Source organism: Cervus elaphus, chromosome 9, assembly GCF_910594005.1.
Source record: "Cervus elaphus chromosome 9, mCerEla1.1, whole genome shotgun sequence".
NCBI lineage: Eukaryota > Metazoa > Chordata > Mammalia > Artiodactyla > Cervidae > Cervus > Cervus elaphus.
The window spans coordinates 22707213-22733044 of NC_057823.1; the positions used below are offsets into that span (position 1 = coordinate 22707213).

At 53.5% G+C, this 25832-nt stretch overlaps 2 protein-coding genes across 4 annotated transcripts in view; one reads left to right on the forward strand and one right to left on the reverse strand.

Annotated features, from left to right (window-relative positions):
• Positions 1-364: 364 nt before the first annotated feature.
• Positions 365-7903, forward strand: APBA3 (amyloid beta precursor protein binding family A member 3). The gene is made up of 11 exons (XM_043911986.1): positions 365-488; positions 1453-2058; positions 2144-2183; positions 5182-5327; positions 5448-5534; positions 5640-5801; positions 6158-6337; positions 6453-6665; positions 7228-7347; positions 7436-7576; positions 7684-7903. Exons 2-11 carry the CDS (start codon positions 1480-1482, stop codon positions 7753-7755), a joined length of 1740 nt encoding a protein of 579 aa, XP_043767921.1. The 5' UTR covers positions 365-488; positions 1453-1479; the 3' UTR covers positions 7756-7903.
• Positions 7904-7991: 88 nt separating this feature from the next.
• The window catches only part of TJP3 (tight junction protein 3), a 30443-nt gene continuing 12602 nt past the window's right edge, over positions 7992-25832 (reverse strand). For 2 of the 3 annotated variants that reach the window (XM_043911983.1, XM_043911982.1), the window contains exons 2-21: positions 22738-22794; positions 22513-22622; positions 21746-21848; positions 21148-21496; positions 19726-19829; positions 18621-18780; positions 18226-18334; positions 17651-17709; positions 17158-17224; positions 16782-16938; positions 15750-15858; positions 15367-15604; positions 14135-14346; positions 12851-12946; positions 11146-11216; positions 10483-10693; positions 10300-10400; positions 9628-9915; positions 8583-8629; positions 7992-8220 (exon numbers count right to left, since the gene is read on the reverse strand). In XM_043911983.1, the coding sequence (XP_043767918.1) occupies positions 8118-8220; positions 8583-8629; positions 9628-9915; positions 10300-10400; positions 10483-10693; positions 11146-11216; positions 12851-12946; positions 14135-14346; positions 15367-15604; positions 15750-15858; positions 16782-16938; positions 17158-17224; positions 17651-17709; positions 18226-18334; positions 18621-18780; positions 19726-19829; positions 21148-21496; positions 21746-21848; positions 22513-22622; positions 22738-22785 (2742 nt within the window). In that variant the 5' untranslated portion in view covers positions 22786-22794 and the 3' untranslated portion in view covers positions 7992-8117. The remainder of the gene's footprint in view (positions 8221-8582; positions 8630-9627; positions 9916-10299; positions 10401-10482; positions 10694-11145; positions 11217-12850; positions 12947-14134; positions 14347-15366; positions 15605-15749; positions 15859-16781; positions 16939-17157; positions 17225-17650; positions 17710-18225; positions 18335-18620; positions 18781-19725; positions 19830-21147; positions 21497-21745; positions 21849-22512; positions 22623-22737; positions 22795-25832) is intronic. The other variant, XM_043911984.1, reaches the window with a different exon arrangement.

Here is a 25832-nt window from a genome sequence, read left to right on the forward strand (position 1 = left end):
GAGCCATTCCGCCAAGCCGAAAGCCTGTATGCAATCTGTTCCCCGTGCCGCTTCTGGCACCCCTGCAGTCAGAAAGTCTCTCTCTCATGCGCCTTTAGTATTTTTCCAGTCCCATTTCTTCCCATCTGCTATCCCTTAGAATAATGACCAAAGAGGTAGCAGTCAAGCAGTGATTTTTAACCGCACTTTGCAGTTGAGGAAATAGGCTCAGAAGCCTGTCGGAGCTTTCACGCCGAGTAAGTGAAGGCTTGGGATTCGAACTCGTGGTCCACACACCTGGAGCCCCTGCGCCGGCGAGGTTGTCTGCAAGAACTACATTTCCCAGCAAGCCCAGCGGGAATGCGCATGCCCAGTGATCCAGGAACGCTGCGCGGATCTGGAAGCGGCGGCGGAATTGGCAGGAATTGGCAGGCGGCGGTCACTGAAAGCACTGTACCAGCTCAGCTGCGGGGTCTCGGCGGCCCGCGGGTTGAGACCATCTCGGTTTGGTAAGTGAGTGTCCCGGCGGGGCATAGAGAGGTCTGGAGCCAGCATCTGAGGTCACGGGTCTGAAGTCTTGAATCTGGGGTCCTCGAGAGGACTCGGGTCTTAACTCTCAGCTTTAGGCTCAAGTTTGTGTCTTCAGGCTGGGTCTGAGGTCCAGGTCTGAGTCTGGGGTTGATCTTGAATGTGGAATTGGAGATTTTGAGGTGAGTCTGCTTTCTGGCATCTTGGAACTCTGGTATTTAGTCTGAAGTTCTGGATCTGAAGTCTTGGACTGAGGTCTTGAATCCCTGGGTATCGGGGACCTACACCTGTCGGGTCTGGGTAGTCAAAGTGTGTCTCCAGCCTGGGTCGCACATCCCGGGGAAGGAACACTTGGAAGAATCAGGGCTGGGGTTTACAGGGTTCACGGGTGGGAGGGGAAGGTCTGGGGAGACGGGCACAGGAGAATCCCCTGGGGTTTGGAGCCCAGGAAGCCACTGCCTTAACAACTGCTGATTCTACACCTCGACTTCCTCCCCTGTAAAATGAGGATCAGGCAGAATCTTCCTTGCAGGGTATGGTGGGGATTAAATTATGTGTTCTTTATGAACATTTACCAGGCTAGATCCTAGTACCAAGTTGGCAGCTGAAAAATCTCATCTTTTTTTTTATTGTGCTGTGGGTCTTCATTACTGCATGGACTTTTCTCTAGTGGTGTAGAGTAGGGGCTGCTCTTGAGCTGAGGTGCATGGGCTTCTCATTGTGGTGGCTTGGGCTCTACAACGCAGGGGCTCCAGTAGTTGTGGCTCCCGGGCTGTAGAGCACAGACTCAATAGTTGTGGTCCACTGGGCTCAATTACTCCATGGCATGTGGGATCTTCCCAGATCGGGGATCGAAACCCATGTCTCCTGCGTTGACAGGCTGATTCTTTACCACTGAGCCACTAGGGAAGCCCAGAAAATCTAATTTTTGAATCTCCCTTTCAGATGCTGGCCTGAGCCCAGGGTCCAGACATGGAATTCCTGACAGCCTCCCAACCCCCTCCAGGACCTCCAGCCATGGACTTGGAAGAGCCCAGGGACACACTTTTGCCCTCTCAGGACCTCACCCATGATTGCCAGTGGGACCCCACACCAGGAGGCTCTGGCAGCCTGAGTCAGATGGAACTTGATGGGCTAAATATTCAGGATCTGGTGCAACAGTTTGAAGCTCTGCCAGGTGACCTGGTGGGCCTGTCCCCAGATGGATCCCCGTGCCCCCTGCACATTGCCACCGGCCATGGCCTGGCCCCACAGGACATGGCTGATGCCCATGGGCTCTTGTCTGCTGAGGCTGATCGGGAAGACTTGCTGAGTCTCTTGCAACAAGATGAGGGCCCTCCTTCCTTGCCGGGTCCCCAGGAACCTCCTCCGGACCCTGCTCCTCGCCTGTTGCAGCCCCCTGAGGACCCAGAAGAGGACACTGGCCCCCAGGAGTGGACGGAGGGAGCCTCTGCTGAGCAGGATGAGGACAGGAGCTCCAACAGCTCCCCGGAACCCTGGCTGGAGACCTCACCTCTAGTCACTCCTGAGGAGCCACCTACCAGTGTCCAGGTAGAGCTCACCCCGCCCCCCAGGCCTCCACTGTTGGGAACCAAGCAGGAGAACTCAGGCCTGCCCCTCTTCTCTCTTCTTCCAGAGACCCAAGACCCTGGCTTCCTACCCTGCCCTCCAGGAGGGTGAGTGTCCCGCCCACCCTGGCCCCAGGGGCTCAGGGGTTTCAGAACAGCCTGACCCGAGTTCCCAAAATTTGGCACAAAGTTAGCCTGTGAAGAGTGGCTTCTAGAGAGGCCCTGAGGTTGGTTTTGAATAGATTCTGTATACCTGGGAGAAGAGAGACAGTCTTGAGAATGTTCTGGAATGAATAGGGCAGTCTTGGCAAATTGTAGCACTTGATTCTAGAGCAAGAGTTGGCACATTACTGTCCATGGCCCTTCTGCTATGTCTGGTGAGCTAAGATGGCTTCTGCATTTTTATTTTTATTTTTTTTCATTTATTTTTATTAGTTGGAGGATCTGCATTTTTAAATGGTTGAAAAAAATTGAAAGTATTTCTTGATGGGTGAAAATGATAGGTAATTCAAGTTTCAGTATCCACAAATAAAGTTTTATCAGGACAAACTCAAGCCCATTCATTCAAGTGTTGTCTGTGGCAGCCTTCCTGTTACCACAGGCCAGGTTGAGTAGTTGCATCAGAGACTGTAGGAAAAATAATTACTGTTTGGCCTTTTGCAGAAGAGTTTGCCAGTCCGCCCTCAAGGCATGAGAAGTACTGTTCTGGCCACCTGGAATATTCAAGAATATTCTCCCCCCATGCTGCCTGAGGCTCTAGGTCAAAGGACAAGTTCTGTAATCTTGGGAAAGGGTGCTGGTTTGGACTTGTATTTCCAAGAAGGTTCTAAAGTCATGGAGCTAGATTCACCTAGCAAGTTCCAGAACCTGGCATTTTGCCTGTGGTTAAATGTGACCTGGGCTGCTGAGGGCGTTTTGGAATGATGAGCAGAGCTGTCCGGTTCTCCCAACTGAGCAGTCTAGAACCATGGAGTGAATAGAATTTATCTCTGGTTTCTAGACCATTAGGAACTCTGCTAGAACTGGGCAGGGCTGTCCAGTTCTAGAGTCGTCAGAAAGTTCTGGAGCTATACAGCAGAAATACAATTCCAGCCACATATCACTTGAAATTTCTTAGTTATCCACATTAAAAAACCACTCAAAATTAACTTTGTTGTTGTTCAGTCACTAAGTCATATCCAACTGTTTGCAACCCCATGGACTGCAGCATGCCAGGCTTCCCTGTCCTTCACTATCTCCCAGAGTTCACTCAAACTCATGTCCATTGAGTCGGTCATGCCATCCAACCATCTCATCCTCTGTCACCCCCTTTTCCTGTTGCCCTCAATCTTTCCCAGCATCGGGTTCTTTTCAAATGTGTCGGCTCTTGACATCAGGTGGCCAAAGTATTGGAGTTTCAGCTTCAGCATCAGTCCTTCCAATGAATATTCAGGGTTGATTTCCTTTAGGATTGACTGGTTTGATCTCCTTGCTGTCCAAGAGACTCTCAAAAGTCCTCCTACACCACAGTTCAAAGGCATCAATTCTTCAGCGCTCAGCCTTTTTTTATGGCCCAATTCTCACATCCATACATGACTACTGGAAAAAATTAACTTTAAAGTTAATCCAACATATTTAAAATGTTATTTCAATGTACAATTAACATTTTATAATTATTTTATTTTTTTTAATATGAGAGTTTCAAAATCCAGTGTCACATTTTACACTTACAGCATGTCTCAGTCCAAACCAGCTGCATTTCAAGTGCACAATGCCTACCTGTGCCAGGTGGCTACCATATTGGATGGTTCATCTCTGAAACCCCAGAGCAGAGTTGTCTGCTGTCTTGGAATGCTGAGCTCATGAAGGACAATAGGACAGAACTGGCTATCCTTTAAGTTCACGGGGGTGTGGTTTCATTCCCTAGGGCCTACATCTGTGGTTCTCCAAAAAACAATAGCTATTGGTTAGAATATTCTAGAATCACTGGCACTCCTGTCTGACTCTAGGTTACTCAGGAAATTCTAGAGCCATGTGGGCAAAGCTTTTTGAGGTTCTGGGCTGGGTTGGGGGGTTCTAGAACTATGAGCAGAGTTGTTTGTTTCTGGACTGTTCAGATCATTCTTAGAATTTCCAGGTGTACCTGCAGTTGTGAATCGTTGTGGGGATTGTAGAACCATTGGAAGAGCTTCTGGATGCTATCTGTTTTTAAAATTGTTTATTTATTTGGCTGCACCAAGTCTTCGTTGCAGCATGTGGGATCTTTAGTTTCAGCATGTGAGATCTAGTTGCCTGACCAGGGATCAAACCAGGGCCCCCTGCATTGGGAGCATGGAGTCTTAGCCACTGGACCACCAGGGAAAGTCCCCACAGTGCTATCTTGATTAAGAAGTTCTGGAATCATAGAGTGGAGAAATCTGATTCTAGGTTTCTAGAATCCCTGGCAGAATTCTGTGGTTTGAGACCTGTCAGGGAGTTCTATACTCATGGACCAGGAGCCCCTGGGGTTCTCGATGGAATGAGAGTTTGAGTTATGTGGACAGTTGCCTCTTTGTATTTTACACAGTTCTATGACCATGGAGTTGAGCTGTCTATGGTCGTAGGCTGATGGGAGAGAATTCTAGAACAGTGGGCATACCTAATTGTTTCTAGATTGATTGGGATTCCTGAACCATCCAGCGGAGTTGACCATGGTTCTAGAATGTCGCATATCTTAGACATAAGAGTGAGGCTGTCTGGTTCAAGCCTGATTCCTGGAATTCCAGAAACACAGGGTGGAGGCATCTGTGGGCACTAGAGCTGTTTTTGGGTCTGGCCATGGTTCTAGACCCACAGCCTGCTCCTGAAACTGCGTGCTCAGCCCGGGAGTCCTTGCGCCCTGGGCAGACCAGGCTGTAGGTGGACGGAGGGCTCTCCGTCTGTGAGGGTCGAGCCTCTGGTCCACGGCTCTGGCTGATGGAATGGCTCTGGGGCCCCAGAGTGGGTGGACCGGCATGGCTCCAGGCGCTGAGCCGCAGAGCAGAACTTTGTGCTTCCAGACCATCCAGGACTCTGGGAAGAGCCCATAGGGGTGGATGAAGCTGGCAGGGGTTCTAGGGGGCTGACCCACCTCTGTTGTCACCCTCAGTATCCGGCCCCTGCGACCACGAAGACCTCCTAGATGGTGTCATTTTTGGGGCCAAGTACCTGGGCTCCACCCAGCTGGTGTCTGAGCGGAACCCACCCCCCAGCACGCGCATGGCGCAGGCCCAGGAGGCTATGGACCGTGTCAAGGTGAAGCCCTGGGCTGGTGGGTGGATGGGCAGGCGGGCAGGCTCCTCTGAGACCCTCTGAGCCTGGTGGGTCAGAGTCTGGGTCTCTGGGGGTCTCCATGCCCCACCCTGCTCCCCACAGGCCCCCGATGGGGAGACTCAGCCCATGACGGAGGTGGACCTGTTCGTCTCCACCAAGAGGGTCAAGGTCCTGATGACCGACTCCCAGGTACCGGGTTGGGCCTGGTCTCTGGGGCGTGGGGGGCTCCACCAAGGGACGGGGCCGAGCAAGGCTCCTGTAGCTCACCCAGCTCAGGCTCCCCACTCCCGCCAGGAGGCCATGATGGACCACGCCCTGCAGACCATCTCATACATCGCTGACATCGGCAGCACACTGGTTCTCATGGCCCGGCGGCGCCTGGCCCACAGGCCGGCAGCCCAGCCTCACAGCCGCCGCCTCTACAAGATGATCTGCCATGTTTTCCACTCAGAGGACGTGAGCAGCGGGCTCTGGGTGTCCTGGGGGTGAGGGGGCATGGCTTGGGCCCCTGCCCTCCACCAGAGCCCCACCCAGCCACTCTGTCACCCTTGCATTCTTCCATCCCCGCCCTGCTCTGGGCCCCAGGCCATATATCCCTGGCCTTCCTGTAAGACTCTGAGGCTGGCAGCCACCTCCACAAGCCCTCCCCGCCCCAGGCCTGTCTCCCTTCCCCTCCCCTAGATTCTCAGGCAGAGGCTTGGGGGGCAGTCCCACTTGGGGGTACAAAGGCCAGCTCTGGGAATATCAATGTATTGGTGGGGGACCTGAAGGAGGTAGGCGGGACCCCCAGAGAGGTGCTACCCACCCCACAGGCCCAGCTCATCGCTCAGGCCATCGGCCAGGCCTTTGCCGTGGCCTACAGTCAGTTCCTGCGGGAAAGCGGGATCGACCCCAGCCAGGTGGGCACCCAGCAGAGCCAGGGGGCCATGGGCCCTGGCCACCTCCACAACGGGGACCTCGACCACTTCTCCAACAGCGAAAACTGCAGGGAGGTGAGCAACCAGGGCCCCCCCCACCCAGCCCACCGAGTGGACCTGAAGAGCCCCCCCGACCCCATCCCTCCCACCTCTTCTAAGCTTCCCTCAAGTGCCACCCATGGCCCCGCAGGTGTTCATCGAGAAACGCCGGGGCGAGGGTCTAGGTGTGGCCCTGGTGGAGTCGGGATGGGGCTCCTTGCTGCCCACTGCTGTCATTGCCAACCTGCTGCACGGGGGCCCCGCTGAGCGCTCGGGGGCCCTTAGCATCGGTGACCGCATCACCGCCATCAACGGGACCAGCCTGGTGGGGCTGCCCCTGGCCGCCTGTCAGGCTGCCGTCCGGGTGAGTGCTCCAGGGTGGAGGGCCTGCGAGGCCCACTCTGCCCCGCCACGTGGCTCCCAGGCACTTAGGGAAACTGAGGCTCAGAGAGGAGAAGCCCAGGGACACCCTGCTGGTGCCAGAGCAGGATGGAATGCAGACAGCCTTGAATCTGTGCCACGAGGCAGCAAGGGTGTTCTTGAGTCTTGACTCCTGTTGCCCAGACGGGGCAACCTAGGCCCAGAGATGGGGAGGGACCTGGCCAGGCCAGAAGGGCAGGACTGACACAGTCCACACCATGTTACTCTCTGTAACCCTGTCCTGCGGGCACTGCTGGAACCTCACTTTTGACCATAACTGAAGCCCAGGGAGATGAGAAGTGACACAGCTCTCACTATTAGGCCGCCCAGCCCTGGTCTGGGTTCTTAACCACTTCTCAAGAGGTCTTGTAGAATCTACAGCTTCCATCTTATGAGTGGATAAACTGAGGCCCAGGAGGCTGCAGTTTGACTAGAAGCCTGGCAGTACCCCACCCACGCCCCCTCCACGAAGGCCCAGCCAAGCCAACAGCCCCCATCTTGCACAGGAAGTGAAGTCGCAGACGCTGGTGACCCTCAGCATCGTCCACTGCCCTCCGGTCACCACGGCCATCATCCGCCGGCCGCATGTCCGTGAGCAGCTGGGCTTTTGCGTGGAGGATGGCATCGTGAGCTCCCAGCCCAGGAACCGGGGAAGGGGGTGGGGTGGCCCCAATCCCAGGCCCCTGAACAGCATGGCCCTTCCTCTCCCCCCAGATCTGCAGCCTCCTTCGGGGTGGCATCGCTGAACGTGGGGGTGTCCGCGTGGGACACCGCATCATTGAGATCAATGGGCACAGTGTGGTGGCCACACCCCACGCTCGCATCATCGAGCTGCTCACTGAGGCCCACATTGAGGTGGGCGGGGCATGTGGTGGGCGGGGGGTCTTGTGGGAGGAGCCAGTTGTGGGCGGGGTCTAGTGGGAGGAGCCCAACCGCAGCCTCTGCGTCCTCTCCACCCCCAGGTCCACATCAAGACGATGCCCGCCGCCACCTACCGCCTGCTCACAGGCCAGGAGCAGCCGGTGTACCTGTGATCAGCCACCTTCACCCCCACCATTGTGCCTTAGCCCCTGCTGGCCCTGGAACTCCGTCCGCGGAACCTCCTCGGCTGGCCAAGGTCCCAAAGGTTTTTTGGTTCTATATTATTTTCTGATGTAAAAAATTAAAAGCTTATTGAATGGGCAAAATCTCAGATCTGGGTCTGTGAGGTCGATGGAGGAAAGACAACACTGACTGTGGCCCCTTGTCCCAGGAAATCACTAGAAGCCAGTGCTGTGAAAATACTCTATTAAATACCAGGTGGAGGGAGGCAGGTTTCTAGGTTCTGTATGGGAGTCTGAGTCTCAGCTCCATGGAGGAAATAGGAGGACAGGCCAGCTGGCCACCTGGAAGGGGGTCACAGGTCAGTGGCTGGTCCCCAGTCATAGCCGTCTTCATCAGAGGACTCTACATCTCTGGCTCGTGTAAACTTTTTCCTCAGAGCTTCCCTCTCATATGTCCTGGGGATCAGAAAATAGAAGAGGCTGTGGGTGGGGAGGGTGTGGACTTACCTACTGTTAACTGAGTTGACTCTGGGCTAGGCACAGTGGGTGTAGTCAGAGATGAGCAAGACTCTCAAACTCCTACACATCCTTCAAAGCCCCAGCCCCAATGTCCCCTCCTTCGGGAAGCCTTCTCATCCTCCCAGGAAGAGGATTCCTACTCTCATGGCCTTGACTGCATGGGACTTGGAGTGGCTCTCTCTGGCTCTATCTCACCCACGAGGCTTTAGCACCACAAAGGCACAGCTTGATTCTAAGCACCCCAAAATCCCAGGGTGGAGGGGTTGAACAGTCCCAATGTGGAGTACAGGGACTCTTACCGCATGCTCTCTTGTCGCCGTTGACCTTGTGGGTGGCGGCTATCCATCTTGGAAAGGGAGAAAGAAGGTTAACCCTTACCCCCACCAAGGAATGAGAAATAGGGATGAGTAACCACCCCCATCTTACCTCCCTCCCTTTTCCCAGGCAGTTCTACCCACAAACTTTCTCCTCGTCCCCACAGAAGTCTTGAAACCATCCCCAATTTTAAATGAGAAAATTGATTTGGACAGGGCAAGGCCTTGACTGAGACCTCCCAGCCTGTCAACAAAGGGAGAATTGGATTTCCCATCTGTGACATTCCTCAGAGTCGTGTTGTCAGGAGTGCGTAAATGAGTTCATGTATGTCAACTGCTTAGCACAGAGCTGCCTCATAAACAGGCTGCCACAGACGGTTGAACAGGTTGGGCACTGCGCAACCCCACAGCACCATTCTGCCAGCGACATCATAGATTCGTACATTTTTACATTACCCTAGAGAGGGTCTGGAGAACTTTCTCGAATTCACAGAAAAGCACCTCGGGCGCTGAGGCAGCCCCACAGAGGATAAGTGCCCAGTCAATATTTGTTACTGTTAAATACCTGACTGCAATGGGGAGGGACTTGGACTAAGTGTATTCAGTTTAAACAACAAGCTTGTGGGAATTCCCTGGTGGTCCAGTGGTTAGGACTCTGAGCTCCCACTGCAGGGGTCCTGGCTTCAATCCTTGGTCCAGGAACTAAGGTCCCTCGAGCCTCATGGTCAAAAAATACAAAACAAAGCAGCAGCAACAACCAAATAAACAATGAGCTTGTGATGTCAAGAGTCTACCATCAATCTCTGAATCTAAGATAAGGAAACTCATGTAGAGGTTAAACATTTGTTTTAAGTGACTCTGGTTTAAACATCCTAGAAGCGGGTCTGAGATACTGATGTGATCAGGGAAGTTTCTGTTCCTTCACATCCAGGGGGACGGGATGCGGGGGTGGGGGTGGGGTAACAGGCTCCCTACACATCTCAGCCCCATCCCCAAACCCTTGCTGGCACCACCCCCATGCTCTGGTCACCTGGGCTCCCTGGGGACCGGAGGGTCTCCCATGATCCTGCGGGATCTGGGGCTCATCCCCCAGCACGGGCTCTGAGGACCGGGCCAGGGCTGGCAGCCGGGGCCCCTCATCCACGTCTGTGTGGGGCCCACCCTCGCCATCCGTGTAGCCTTCACCGTCCGTGTAGACACTGCCCTCGCCATCTGTCTCGTAGTCGCTGTTGACCCGGCTGTCGCAGCTCAGGTCCGCGGAGCTGTCCGCCAGGCCGTGGTGGGGGAGGTCCAGGTTGTCTTCTGAGGAGCTGTCCAGCTGCGGGTGCACATGGCCGGGCTGAGCCAAGACCCTTCCCCCTCCCCCCTCCCGCCTCCAGCCCCAAACTTCCTTGATGTGAGACCAAACCCCAGACCCATGACACCACCCTTCAAATTCCAGTCCTCAACCTCAAGTAGAGGCTTAATTCTTGACCCCAAGGTGAGTTCTCACCATTGACCTTATTCAAGACAGAGCCTCCAAATCTGAACTGAGCCCCAAGTCTTGACTCCAGCCCCCAGAGAAGACCCCAGTTCCCAAACCCAACCCCCAGTCCCATCTCATCCCAGGAACCAGGTCCAGAGACCCTAGCCTCAGGGTCAAATCTTGGCCACGCCCCCTAGTCCCTAACTCCAGGCAGGTCCCACCCCCTGACCCAGGTACCTGGTCCTCAGCTGTCCAGATGGGCCTCGTCTGCTGCTCCTGGATGATGGCCTTGAGCTCTTGGTACCAGGAGTCACTCGTACCTTGCAGGGGGATGGTGGCTACAGGGAGGGGGCATCAGCATGGCTGGGAGACTCAGGCCAGGGCCCACCACCCACCCCAGAACCTCGGCTCCCATTCCACCTGTGAAGAGGTGGTCGCTGTACTTCCTCAGCTTCTGGGCCTGGGCGTAGAGGCGGCGGGAGCTGCGGCGGGAAGCGGGGGCCAGCCACTGGCGCAGGGCTTTGAGGGCTGTGCGGCTCTCAGGAATACAGAAGACCACAATGGGGTAGTACTGCACGTAGTTGAGGCGCTCAATGGCTGAGGGTGTCACGTCCAGGAGCGCGTGCTTGTCCTGGGCCGGGCCAGCGTCGGGGGCAGTGGCGCGGGGCCAGGAGACAGAGACAGAGAGGTGGAGAGACAGTGGAGAGAAAAACCACATCCAGAGACAGAGCATTGGAGACAGGTGAAGAATCAAACAGATGGAGATGAAGAGTCTGAGGTCAGAGTGGACCCCCAAACCACTCACATCTGCAGGCCAGCATGTTGGGGTGGAGTTTGGTGTTGGCCTGAGTCACAGTGTCTTGAGCACAGAGTCCCCAGTTTGATTCTCTGCCTTTTCTCAGGGCTTGCCACTGCATGACACAGGGCGGGCTCTGTCCCCCTCAAGCCCTCCACATGAAAAAGCCTCCAAAATGGGCCTCCATGGAAAATCACATCTGTGGGGCATGGGACCAGAACAGGTTGGAGGCCTGGGCCTCAGTTTCCCCATCCATGAAATGGGACCCACAGCAGAGCCTTGCTTACTTTCTCCGCAATCACCCGCACAGTGTCCAGTCTGATGATCTTGGAGGGGCTCTCAGTCCTTGACACGCTCTCTGTGGAGGGGAGAGGTGACTGGCAGCTTCAGGAGGCAGTCACTGGCCCTTCAAATTCATGTCTACCTGCCCCTCCCTTTCTCAAGAACCCACCATGGCTCCCTATGGCCCTTGAGGGAAATCCTAACACCAGCAATAGTAGCTCCTGTTGGCCTCATGCCTGACACTACACTGGGTCCCCTCTTGAACATGACCCTCACCTCCTCCTCCTGAACAGGAGTGGTGTTACTGGCCCATCTGGCAGATGGGAAAACCAAGCCTCAGGGACATAAGGTCACCAGCTCAGAGTCACTGAACCAAATGGCATGAGGAGCTAGGTGCAGAGTCTGAGCTCCAGACACTCTCCAAGGCTCAGTCCCAGCTCTAGGCCTTTGCTTGGGCTGTGACCCAAAAGAAACCACTCTCCCACCCCCATGTGTCTTCTATGACCCTAGATGAAGTACTGCTTCCTCCAGGAAGCCCTCCTAGATATCCTGGCAGCTGAGGGAGAAGGCACGCCCTGCCCTGGGGTGCCTAGAAGGGAGGGGGACACAACCTTGCCTTTTTCTCTTTGTTGTGGTAATCTGTGTAACATAAAATGTACCATCTTAACAGTTTTTAAGTCCACAGCTCAGTGGCATTAAATACATTCACAGTATCATGCAACCATCCCTACCATCATCTCCAGAACTTTTTCATATTCCCAAACTGAAACTCTGTCCTCATGAAACACTGACTCCCCATCCCCTCCCTGAGCTCCTGCCCCACCATCTACTTCCTGTCTCTGTGGATCTGACTTATCTAGGACCTCCTGTGAGTGAAATCAGACAGTATTTTTCCTTTTTGTGTCTGGCTTTTCTCACTGAGCAGCAAGTCCTCAAGGTCCATCCATGTTGTCTGAACCTCCTTCCTTTTTTTAAGGCTGAGTGATAGTCCATGGATAGATGGAGCACATTTTATTTATTCATCACCTGTTGATGGATACTTGGGCTATGTCCACCTTCCGGCTGGTGTGAACCATGCCAAAACTTCATGTACAAGTATCTGTTCAAGTCATAGCTTTCAGTTCTTTTCACATATCATCAAAAAAAATTATTTTAACTTCTTTTCAACCACTTTAAATTTATAAATGCCATTCTCCATTAGCAGGCTGAATAAAAACAACCAGATTTAGCCCAGGAGCTATAATTTGCTGATTCTCTACCCTATCCTAATTGTTTCTGTAGTTGTTCACTTTTGGCGTCTTCCAGAAATTCTGTGTATTTTTTCAACACTGTGTCTAGAGCTCAATAAACAAATGTCTTAAACTAATGAATGGACAGTTGGCAACTGTTCAATTGGCTCCATTGCCAATGACTGCCTGGTGAACATGTTAAGGATTCTGAGGCTCTCTGGGCAAAGAGTGCCAAGATCGATTGAAGCTGCATCATTAGCAGCTCCCTTACCACGATGCCTCAACCCCAGAGGCTGAGAGAGGGTTTCTTTTTTTTTTTTTCAATTTTTGCCACACCCCATGGCATCTTGGTACCAGGGATCAAACCCATACCTCCTACATTGAAAGGTGGAGTCTTAACCGCTGAACCGCCAGGGAAGTTTCTAGGAAAAGGCTATGAAACGAATCACCAGTGAGGTTGCTAAAGGACCCAGTTTCTCACCTGCAATTTCAAATTTGTCAGGCATCTCAGCTGTCAATTTCTGCATAGCAATGTCAGCCACGGGTCCCAGTATCACCACTGGGCGCTTGAAACTTGCTGAAGGGCAGAGAATCAATGACAAGAATCAGGATCCCATGTGTGGCAAGGACTGCTAGCCTATTGCACAACTGCTTCTTCACTTTCTCCACAGTAGATCTAGTGAGGCCCATGGCTGTCCAGCTAAAGACTACAACTCCCTGCCTCCCTTGCAGCTAAAGGAGGCCATGTGACTGTGTCCTGGCCAATGGGATGCAAGCAGAATGATAAGTGACGTCCGGATTGTAACCTTCATGGAAAGGTAGGAGCCCTCGCTGTCTTCTTACACTAGGACTGTTACTTGAAAGAAAAGGAAACTTCTTGTTTATACAGCTGTCCCTTGAGGTCTGTTAGAGCAGCTGAATCCAGCTAACTCAGTGGTTGGTAACTGCCGTTAAAACCCTCAGGCCACAACCGGTCCATTGCCTATTTTTGTAAATAAAGTTTTATTGGCACAGAGTCACATCTGGTTATGTCCCATTTCTCCTGTTTGTGTGTGAGTTGCTCAGTTGTGTCCAACTCTTTGCAACCCCATGGACTTGTAGCTCACCAGGCTCCTCTGTCTATGGAATTCTCCAGGCAAGAATACTGGAGTGGGTTGCCATTCCCTTCTCCAGTGAAATCTTCCCAACCCAAGGATCTCCTTTATTGTAGACAGATTCTTTACCATCTGAGCCACCTTCTCATTCTGAGTCACCTGCTATTCCCATCCTCCCACTGTTCTAAAAGCCTCTGCACCTGGTTTTAATCCTCTGCCCTGAGGCTGTATGTAGGAGCTTAATCTTTTCCCTTCCAGAATCTGGATAAGGTGTACTTTTACATTCTCAGGGAGGGAAAGAATCTCCTGGTTTTGTGCATATGTATTTTTGTCCTGGGCTTCCTTGGTGGCTCAGTGGTAAAGAATCTTTCTACAATGTGGGAGCCGCAGGAAACATGGGTTCAATCCCTGGGGTGGGAAGATCCCCTGGAAGAGGGCATGGCAACACACTCCAATATTCTTGCCTAGAGAATCCCATGGACAGAGGAGCCTGGTGGGCTACAGTGCATAGGGTCACGAAGAGTCAAACACGACTAAAGCATGGCATGGCATGGCATTCTTGGTCCTAAGGAAACCAAAAGTGGGTATTTGGGGTTGAAGGAGGGAGGTAAGGATTGTGGCTTTTGAACACTCTTGTTTGAGGCCCTTCCCCTCCTCCCACCCTGGCCTACCTTCTCTCAGCACCACGCGCTCATATGGTGGGTAGTGACCCTGTTTGGTTAGAGCCGACAGATCCTCTCGGCTCCGATGGGTGGTCTTCTTGGCTCCCCGACGAAGACCCCGCAGCCGCCAAAACTCGGCCCGTGAGTTGGAGCCCGCTGAGGCTCCAGGTGTGACCCCCACAGCCCGCTGGGCAGCCTCCAGACTGGCCAGCTGCTCAGCCCTGGAGAGAAGGGAGGAGGTAAGTGAGCACAGGAGTCCAGCGTGACAGCCCTAAAGATGTCCATGGCCTGAACAGGGGGCCTGTGGACGTGTCACCTCAGTGGGCAGAGGAGACTTTGCAGGAAGGATTAAGTTAAGGCCCCTGAAATGGGGACAACCCTGGCTCCCCGGGGGGACCCAGTGTCACCATAGGGTCCTTATAAAAGGGGGGTGGGAGGTACTTCCCTGGTGGTCCAGTTGTTAAGAACCTGCCAATCCATGGCTGATTCATGTCAATGTATGGCAAAAACCATTACAATATTGTAATTAGCCTCCAACTAATAAAAATAAATGGAAAAAAAAAAACAACAAAAAAAAGAATCCACCTGCCAATGCAGGGGACACGGGTTCAATCCCTGGTCCAGGAAGATCCTAATACCTCACAGCAACTAAGCCCCTGTACCACAGCTACAGAAGTCTGTGCGCCTTAGAGTCTGTGCTCCAAAACAAGATAAGCCACTGCAATAAGAAGCCCAAGCACTGCGGCCAAGAGTAGCCCCCATTCACTGCAACTAGAGAAAGCCCGTGTGCAACAAGGAAGACCCAGTGCAGCCAAAAATAAATAAATTTTACAAATAAAAAAAAGGAGGGGTGGGAGGGTCAGAGGCAGAGAGAGACAGGAGATGCTGCGCTGCTGGCTGTGAGGATGGAGGGAGGGGCCGTGAGCCAGGGAAGTGGTGCCTCTAGATGCTAGAAAAGGCAGGAGCTTATGCTCCCCTAGAGCCTCGGGAGGACCCAGCCCTGCCCACATCTTGACTGAGTCCCATCAGATTCATTTCAAACTTCAGACCTCCAGAACATGGGATGATAAATGCATGTTGCTCAGAGTCCATAGGTTTATGGTAATTTGTTACAGCAGCTGCAGGAAACTGATACTAGTGCTGACTGGTTGGTTGGAGCCTTCTGCATGGCTCTCCAGAGTGCACCACCAGGGGTGCTAAGTAGCGATGCTAAACCATTCCAGTGTGCAGTTGGTCCCCACCTGCTCTGGTTGGGGATGATGCCCCGCTCCTTCTCCCGGAGGTCACGCCCCATGCGCACCGCCAGCCACTGGCCTCCCCGGGCGGAAGTCTGCCCGGGGCCGGGGTACAGTGTATCCAGCACGTGGAAGACATCTCCGCGGGTGAAGCCCAGGCCGGACGGCGGGCTGGGCTCCATCTCAAAGTGCGTGCGGATGTAGAAGGAGTCGCCCAAGCCAGACCGCACCATCTTCTGGAAGACTGGATGGGGAGACTCTGTGAACTGGTGGGACCCAGACCCCACCTCTCCCCAGGGCCTGACTGTGGATCACACTCAGCCATGGGCCACGCACACCTTTCTCTCTCTCTCTCTCTCACACACACACACACACACACACACACTCACTGTCCTGCTTGCGCTGTGTCACCAGCTCCACCTCCTCGCCAACTGGCAGCCCCAACAGGAAGTTCACAGCCTCCTCCCGGGTCAGGTTCTGGAACGGGGTATCATTCACCTGCCGGGAATGGGGTGCAGGGGTGGGACGATGCCCTGTGTGAGAGATCTAGGTCTTCCTCTCGACAAAGCTCTCAACCCTCTCCTTCCAGGGTTGCTGTCAAGAGTCCTGGAGATTAGGGGATGGCTTTCCAATGTAGGCATTGCCTGTGGAACCCGGGCTTCACACACACTCGTGAAGGTTTGACCCAGAAACTAGGAAACGGGAAATGTAATCAATTCAGGCACAACCAAGTCTCAGTGAGTGGTCAACATCAAGACACAGGAACGGTGGGGGGGGGGGGGGGGGGGGGGGGGGCGGTCTCAGCTGTGACAGGACCAGGGACACTGGTGGGAATTTGGTGAAACATGAAAGAAGAAAGACAGGGACTTCCCCGGTGGTCCAGTGGTTAAGAATCCACCTGCCAATGCAGGGGACAAGAGTTCAATCCCTAGTCCGGGAAGATTCCACATGCTGCAGAGAAGCTCTATACAGTCAGCAAAAACAAGACCGGGAGCTGACTGTGGCTCAGATCATGAGCTCCTTACTGCAAAGTTCAGACCTTAGTTGAAGAAAGTAGAGAAAATCACTAAGCCATTCAGGTATGACCTAAATCAAATCCTTTATGCTTATTCAGTGGAAGTGACGAATAGATTCACAGGATTAGATGATAGACGCAGTGACTGAAGCACTATGGACGGAGGTCTGTAACACTGTATAGGAGGTGGTGACCAAAACTATCCCCAAGAAAAAGGAAGACGCAGAGCAGCCAAAAACAATATAAATCAATCAATCTATCTATATATATATATATAAATTCGAGTGTCTCTGACGGTCTTGCTAGTTCCCAGGGAGGCCCAAGAGGCGGGCTCACAGGCAGCAACAGACTCGGGGACCACCCAGAACGCCCACCGCCAGCCGCCCCAGCCAAAACTGCCACTCACCTGCAGAATCTCATCTCCCTCCTGGATGCCCTGCCCGTCAGCCGGGCTGCCCGCCTGAACCCCGGACACAAAGATGCCCACGTCATTGCCTCCGGCCAGCCGCAGCCCGATGTTCGCGCCCTTGAAGAAGCGGACCACCCGCGAGTCTGGGCTGTACCTGCGCGGAGAGGCGGAGGCGGAGTCAGGTGGGAGGCGGAGTCAGGGCAGGCGGAGGCAGAGTCATGCGGGAGGCGGAGTCAGGAGGACCGTGAGCTCCCCTGTTTCCAAGCCGAGCCTCCCAAACAGCCCCACATGGGTGTCCCGGGAAGGCAGGTGGTGGGGACCGGGGAGACACCTCGGCGTGTGCAGGTCCTCAATTTTCTTTTGGGGCACATACCCGTGGTCCTCCACACTCTGACTGCTGGGCACCCTGTAGATGTCATAGTTTCTTGGCCTCGGGGAGTCTGAAAAGGAACAGCCAGTTTTCCCCAAGTGCACTGACCGGTCCAGCCGCCAAACTTTTGCTGTAGGGTGTCCCTGCCCCTTGGAATGTGGCTGCCCAACCCCCGCTCCTTCAGGGGGGAATTGTCCCTGACCTCTGAGGCCCATGCCAGCCTTCCACACTCTGCATGGCACAGCCTCATTGGCTGAGATCAGAAAAACCAGAGGAGAGGTGCTCAGAATGACCACCCTCTGCTCACCTGTTTGGTTTTTTAAAAAATATATTTGTTGATGACAAATGAGAAGTCAGCATTGTTGAAATGTCTTTTTTTTTTTTTTTTGCCGTGCCATGTGAGATCTTAGTTCCCCGACCAGGGATTGCACCCAAGCCCCCTGCATTGGAAGCACGGAGTCTCAGCCACTGGACCACCAAGGAAATCCCTGCTCACCTGGTTCTGACGCGGTCCTAGAATCCATTGAACTTTCCTGCCGAAGCCGGTGGCTCTCCCTGGTGGGGAACAGATTTGGGGTGAAGTGGAGGGGGGGATGTCGAGCAGCAAATTTTAGAATTTTAATTTATCAGCACTTGGGTTTTAATTCTAGTCCTGTCCCTCTGCAGCTGTGTGATCTCAGGCCCTCTGCTCCTCATGCCGTGACTAGTTAATGACCTAAAGAGCCAACAATGAAGAGTTGGAACCTTGGCATGGGCTGTCCTCTGGCCTCTAAGATGGACTGTGGTGACCTCTACCCCTGGTTGTTACTCCTGTGTGGTCCCCTCCCCTAGACAGACCCCCCTGCTCAGGGTCTGATTCCTCCCACCAACAGCCATACAAGGGAACTTAGAAGTGGATTATCCACCCCCAAAGGCCCATAGTGCTAGACCACGTCTTGGAACCTCCCATGGACAGGAGAGACCTCTTCCAGGCAGGCCACCATGGCTGCATCCTCAAGGTTACTCCATGTGGGAAAAGACATGCCCGTGTTCCCCTCTCATTTGGCCATTCTAGCCAATGGGGTTACATACACGGGGGAGTTGGTTCGGCTGGTGTCTGGACTCTGCTGCCCATGCTGGGGTGGTGGTGGGATGTGAGATGGTGGTGCCTGGGACAGTTCTGAGCCGAGGTCTGAGATGTCTGTGGGGGAAAACATGTGTCAGCCATGAGCATGGCCTTCCAGGCTGGACCCATTTCACAGAGGGGCACATCAGGCCCCTCTAAGCAAAGGGGCCCAGACCAGAGTCAGGCTCAGCTGGGAACCTCCAGCTCTGATTTGCTGTGTGGCCTTGGGCAAGTTTCTGTCCCTCTCTGAGCCTCTCAGGGCCAGGCTTACCAACCCCTGCTTGGCCCTGCCAGACACAGACTGCTTCCCTTGCCCTCCGTTTGAACCTCCCTGCCCAGAGCTGGCCTCCTGGCCCCTCACCCTCCAGGAGGGAGCTGTCGCTGTCACTGACGGCTGGAGGGATATTCACCAGGAACTGGCCTCGGTCCCTGAGCACCAGCAGAGTCAGTTTCCCTTCTGAATTCTCGATCAGTTGCCGGGTGTCACTCAGTGACAGATTCTCACTGGACACTCCGTTGATCTAAAAGGAATCAGGAAAGAAGAGAGGAGGCAAGTTCATGAGAGATAGGGGATGCTAGAAACAGATATTTTGGTGGGGGAACTACAAACATACAACTCTCAGGGGTTACTAAAAACAGACATTCTCAAGAGAAAATGATAGAATTGCATTCCTTCTGTGAGAGGATACTATGCCAAGAACTGACCTCCGAAGAATTCTAGAAACACACATTTTTCTAAGAGGGGTGGGGGAATGCTAGGGAAAAATTTAAAATGGATTGACTCTCTCATCTCCCCAGAGAGGGAAATTTCTCAGGAGACACTGGGAACAGATATTAGAAACAACAACTCAGGAATAATAATAGAGACAACTCTAATTTGGGGTGAGGGAGTAAATACTTAAATACTAGAAACAGATAATCTCTAGGAGGTGCTAGAAACAGACATCCAGAAGTAGACTAGAAACGCACAAAAGCCACTAGAAACAGACAATTCCTCAGGGTCACTAGAAACAGACAACTCTGAGAAGAGTTTAGAAACAATCAACCAGAAATGATTTGGAAATCAAACACCAGGAATCACTAGAAACAGATTTTCAGGGGAGGAGTCTAGAAGGAAATGAACTCTTAAGGCAGAGCTGCTCCTTGCAGCCTGGTTTCTGGATGACTAGTATCCAGTCACCTAAGGCAGGTCCGTGAATCAGTGCTGTAGCCAGCTGGCCATGTGATTCTGAGGATACTAGAAACAGACAACCCAAAGGGTGTACTAGAAACCAACATTTGGCAATGGATTAGCAGCAGATAGGGGAAAGGGGGGAGAATCCTGCATAGCCATCTCCAACCTTTGGAAAATAGATAACAATGCAGCTGGCAAGTAGTTCAGCTCTGCTGACCTTACTGGGTGTCTTGGTAGCACTGTTACTCTCTGGCCCTGGTCTCCCTGCCTCTAATGGGAAGCCCAGGCTTACCTGGAGGATGAGGTCTCCTTCCTGAAGCCCACCGGTCTGGGCAGCCAGGCCCGAATCTGTGATGTGCTTGATGAAGATCTGACTGCCCAGTTTGACCCCAAAATCTGTGGGAGGAGGTGGAAAACTGAGGTAGGGCCTGGCTCTCAGATCCCCTGGCTCTCAGATCCCAGCCTTTTCACCTGCTCTCTACCATCCTATCTTCCCAGCTGCTGTCCTGAGGGGACAGGGCAAGCTTCAGCATTTCCAGCGGGCATTCTCCCCCTCAGGTACCTGTCAGCAGGTGACAGCAGACCTGGTGCCCCGTAGCTGGAGATGCAACACCCAAGCACCAGGTGGTGCCAAGAACTGGGAAGATGGAGAAAGCGGGGAGGTGGGGAAAGTGGCCTTGGTGGGAAGGGGGGAAGCCGTTTGGGACGAGGTGGTCGGGGGACGGCCTTTCTAAGGCGGTGATGTCTGAGCCAGGTCTCAGATGAAACAAGGGAACAAATCCTAAAAGGGTCTTGGGAAGGTTGTTTCAGGAGGGAAATGGTCTATGCAAATGCCCTGGGACAGGGATTCTGATGTCATCGCATAGTGGTTGGCAGTAGGCACCTGAGAAGGGACAGAGCCAGGGCTGTCCCTTCCGGACACCCTGATGACAACACCAAAGGGGCTTCGGGGTCACAACCCCCAATATTCAATGAGATCACAACAAACGTTTTCAGGATTATTCAAAGTACTATGTCTACTGGGGTAGAGGTCCCAGTGCCATTTGTCACATCGTAACCACAATTCCGAGATCATGATGCTGTCCTTGAATCAAGAGGGGGGTGAGAGGTCATGTCTCTCTACCTCTGTAGAGGTAGAGGTCTACTGTTCTCTACCTAGAACACCTTGACAATCTACTGATGTCACGATGTGTGAGCTTCCTGTTCCTCTAAGAACATGCCACAAACTTAGTGCATATAATACAACATAGATTTATCTCACAGTCTGAAATGGGCCCCATGGGACTTAATCCAGGTGTGGGCAGGGCTGGTTCCTCCAGTGGCTCCCAGGGAGCACCGGCTTCTGCTTTTCCAGCTCCGAGGCACCACCTCGCTTGTGGCCCCTCCCTCCATCCTCACAGCCAGCAGCTCAGCATCTCCTGTCTCTCTCTGCCTCTGATCCTCCCCCTCCCTCTTATAAGGACCCTGTGAAGACACTGGGGCCCCAGGGAATCTAGGGTCGTCCCCATCGCAGGGGCCTAGCTTAATTGCACCTGCAGAGTCCCCTCTGCCCCGTGAGGTGACACGTCCACAGGTCCTGGGATAGGGTGTGGACATCTTTGGGAGCCGTTATTCTGCTGACCACAGACCACACAGGACCGAATGTCAGGGCAGCAATGTGGCCCTTTCCCAGGGACTCCAAGACCCCTGCCAACAACATAGCCCCAAGGCTCACCATCACTCTCTCTCTTCCGCACCAACACGGACTTCACGGGCCGCATTTGCACATCCTGCCGCGGCAGCCGCTTGAAGCCGGACACCAGGGCCAGCCCGTTGGCCTCGGAGCCGCCACCTGGGCTCCTGCGCCCGTGGCTGTTGGCCCGACTCCGGCGACCTGCCCTTGGCCGACGGGAGCGCTCGCCCCAGGAGCGGCCAGAGCCGCTGGACGTGTCCCCCTCGTATCCCTGGCCGTGGTCAACCTCCTCCAAACGCCGCAGCCTGTCTTCCTCATCTGAGTCCTCGTGTCCCGGGGCAGAAGTGACCTTGGTGGCGGGCACCTGGACTTTCCGGGGACGCTTCACCGTCTGTTAAGGGAGGCAGAGATGGGTGGGGGGCCAGTTTAAGGCTCTGGCCCATCCCCTGGGCAGCCCTGGGGGACTCTGGTCCCTCTGAACCTCAACATCCAAGCTATGAAACGGGGACACAATTCCAGTGGCTTGGGGGAAGCTTATATTCATCTGCCCATGGGCAGCAGGATCGGGGATGGGGGGTGGGGGGGGTTGACTCAGCCAGGACAGAGGTGCTGCTGAGCAGGAGCTGCCCCTCCCACTCACAATGTTGGCCATCTTTGTGCAGGTCTTGAGTATCTGAATGGCGAAGGTGGAGGTGACACTCTCCATGGAAACCCCGTTCACCATGACAATGTGGTCCCCTGTCCTGAGGGAGAAGGCCAGGTCTCAGGGAGGAGGCCTTGCTGGGAGCCCCTCTCCCCAGGCCTTCCCTGAGGGCCCCTGGCAGGTACCCCCAGCTCTACAAGGCCTGGTTCCAAACCATCAGTGTCCCCAGGCTCACTGAGGCTCTGGGCCTCAGTTTCCTCATCTGTAAAGTGGGGCTGATCAAAGAACCCACATAGTAATGAAATGCAATTGTAGAACATTAACTGCAATTGCAACTGGCATCTCACCCCCTTACTTTTTTCTCTAGGACCATCTCTTCATGCTTTTCTTCCCTTCTGTCTCTGTTTCACACTCTGTTTCTCTCTGAAGCTGGCCCCCAATTCTGAGTATCATGTTACCTGTCAGCCACTCAGGCCCAAGAACCATTTTTCCCAAAATAACTCCCAGGAGCCTCCTGCCCCCAAGACCTCAGGATACTGGGTCACTCTCCCTCCAGCCAAAAAGAGGTTTCCAGGATATTTGTTCCAGGAGCGTTCCAGGGCCACCATGACCCCGAGAACACAGTCAGTCATGCTGCCAGCTTCCAGTCCTGTGTTGTCAGAGCTGGAAGGTGCCAGGCATTTTTTAGCCTCCCGACTCTGGTCCATATAGGTGCCTCTTCTTGACATGCCTGTCCCCTGTAACCCAGCTGCCTTGACACTCACTGTAGCCGGCCCTCAGCCGGCCCTCCAGGCACCACATCGGACACAACCACAGATCCACCGGACCGGTCTCGGCCACCAGAGATTGCGATGCCAAAGCCTCGGCGGGGGTCCTGAGAGAGGATGAGAAACAGAACGTGATTTTGCTTTTCACTGGGACAAAGGCCGTCCCATGGGGACCAACCCACCATTTCTGTTGGCACCCATGCAGGGAGAGTGAGGTCCCACCTTGCTGATCGTGGCTGTGTACTGTTCCCAGATGGTCAGCTCCTCCATGTCCAACACCTGGAGGGAGGTGACAGGGAAGGTGGGTGTGAGGATTCAGGGGTCTTCATACCTGGGTGGGGAGCCTGGCTCTGACACTCTCCTGGCCCAAGCCTGTGGGCTAGTTGCAATCTCTCCTGAGACCTCAGTGTTTTCATCTGCAAAGTGGACTTAAGTCAGTGGTTCTCAACCCAGAACTGTTCTGCCTCCTCCAGGGTACACTGTGTGGTATCTGGGATCATCTGTGGTTGTCAAAATTAGGTGTGCTCCTGGCATCGAGTGGGTGGGGGCCAGGGGTGCTTCTCAAATTCCTTCAGTGCACAGGACAGACCCCACCAAAAAGAATGATCCATGAGCTTCCCTGGTGGTACAGTGGATAAGAATCCGCTTGCCAATGCAGGGGACATGGGTTTGATCCCTGGTCCGGGAAGATTCCATATGCCATGAGGAGCTACTAAGCTCACGCACTACAACTACTGAGGCCATGCCTCTAGAGCCTGTGCTCTGCAACAAGAGAAGACACGTCAATGAGAAGCCCGTGCAGCACAATGAAGAATAGCCCCTGATTGCCGCAACTAGAGAACACCCGCGCATAGCAACAAAGACCCAGAGCAACCAGAAATACAGAAAAAAACAACAAAAAAAGAGATCCTTTCCCAGATGTTAATGGTGCTGAACTGTAATGGAAACAGAGAAGAGACAAGTCCTTGTTGCTTTCCCTCTGGGAGATCTGACTTGGTGCCTAGGGGCATCAAGCAAGGCCCACAGGCACAAGGGACTCACTCTGCTCCAGACCCTTAGGCCTCCTCGCCATTCCTCCAACATTCCAGGCCCAGTCCTGCCCCAGGACCTTTGCACACAATTTCTCCTCTGCCTGAAACTCTCGTCCACCAGATCTCTACCTGGCTTCCTCCCTCACTTCCTTCTCCCAGTCACCCCGTCTGCAACTGGCCCCCTCCCCAGCCTACAACAGACCAGTTTTTCCGCCTCACCCTGATTCCCAGTTCATAGAAGCTGTGAGCCCTTGACATTCTCTGAATTTTAAAAATCTGGTCACTGCACTTCTCCCTCTAGAATGTCCGCTTCGGAGGGCAGAGATTTTTATCTGCTTCAGATTCTATCTACAGAATGATTGAATGAAGTGCTTCCTTTGAGCCAGGCTCTTTGCAGTAAGATCTCATTTAATCTGCTCACTAACAGGTATTCTGTTAACAGATATTCTATTATTAATCTGTTATATGATTTTTCCAGTAGTCATGTATGGATGTGAGAGTTGGGCCATAAAGAAGGCTGAGGGCTGAAGAATTGATGCTTTTGAACTGTGGTGTTGGAGAAGACTCTTGAGAGTCCCTTGGACTGCAAGGAGATCAAACCAGTCAATCCTAAAGGAAATCAACCCTGAATATTCATTGGAAGGACTGATGCTGAAGCTGAAGCTCCAATACTTTGGCCACCTGATGCGAAGGGCTGACTCATTGGAAAAGACCCTGATGCTGGGGAAGACTGAAGGCAGGAGAAGGGGACAACAGAGGATGAGGTGGTTGGATGGCATCACCAGTTCAATGGACATGAGTTTGAGCAAGTTCTGGGAGATGGTGAAGGACAGGGAAACCTGGCACGCTTGCAGTCCATAGGATTGCAGAGTCGGACATGACTGAGTGACTGAACAATCACAGATGAGGAAAGCTGGGTCCAGAGAGGGAAAGTCACTTGTCAAGACAACAGAGCAATTGGCGCGTACGGCTGGGGAGGCGTGGCTTCTGTTATTTTCAAGTCCAGGGTACAGATGAGATCAGAGGCTTTGGGAATAGAGGTCAGGAAGCCAACAGAAGGGGGGATTGGCCCCCACCTATCCCTTACTTCTACCTGGAGGTGCTGCTGCCCCTGGGGGTCCTTGGAGAAATGATGCCCCCTCCCCACATAGCATAGCAGGTGTGGTGTGTTTCCCTACCTTTTCTTAGAGGTTCCTGGGAGAGCAGCATTCCAGGCTCCAGGGAGGTAGGAAGCCGGAGGAGAAGAGGGAAACAGCCAAGGGCGGGGCCTCATGAGCCCTCTAAGGAGCCAGGCCTGCTTTCACCAAGATTCAAATCCTTCAGTCTGCACTTGACTGGCTGCGGTGGTACCTCTCCAGCCTCATCTTCCCCATCTGTACAATGGGTGCCTCCCTCACCCCCGCCGCCCCATCTTTCAGCACTGAGGTGTGAGAAGGGGGCCTGGAGTCTCCCACAAATAGCAACAGGAGCCTCTGGAGGGACGGCAGTGGTTGTAGTGAGAAGTAATAATAATGACCTTTCTCCTCTGTGTAACATTAATAAGCAACACTATTTCATGAGCTGCCAGCGAGCACTTTGCAGTACCCATTCCTTTACTCCTGAGTGACCTCAGGAAGCGGCACTGCTTCTATTCCTGCCTTCCTGCCTCACAGGGGAGGCAAAGGAGGCCCAGAGAGGTTCAGTAACTTACTAGAGGTCACACAGCACTATGTGAACCTTGGCAGTCTGTCCCGTGCCTTTGCTCTCAACCACCTGGTCCCAGCATCCTTCTGTTTGTTTGTTTTTTTTTTTTTCCTTCTAAACTTATTTTTCGGAACAAAATCTTTTCACTTGCTCTGATTTTATGTCTGGTGTCATTAAATGATCCCCTTGAATTTTGAGTTCCTGGCTCTATTTTAAGAATCAGCCCCCAGGGAATCACAGCCCCTGAGGGGGCAGGCACAGGTGGCCATGGCTGGTCCCGGCTTGTGCAGGTTCGCCTCCATGGATACTGGCAGGCTCTCTGACACCCAGAGGGTCACACCTAACCCCACAGCCCACCTCAGCTTAGTTCACCCCCAGCCTTTCCCCGTCTGACCCCTGTGCCTGGACACCCTCCCAACACGCATACAGCTGTCCCCTGACACTGGGGTCTCAGCTCGAATGCCACCTCCCCAGGAAGACCTCCCAGACTAGCCAATCTTTGGTATCCTACCACTCCTCTGCTTTTTTTGTTAGGTTTTACTCATGGCATCCAAAACCATCTTCAATTGCCCTGTTTAGTCATCAGTTTGTGAGTTTCTGATC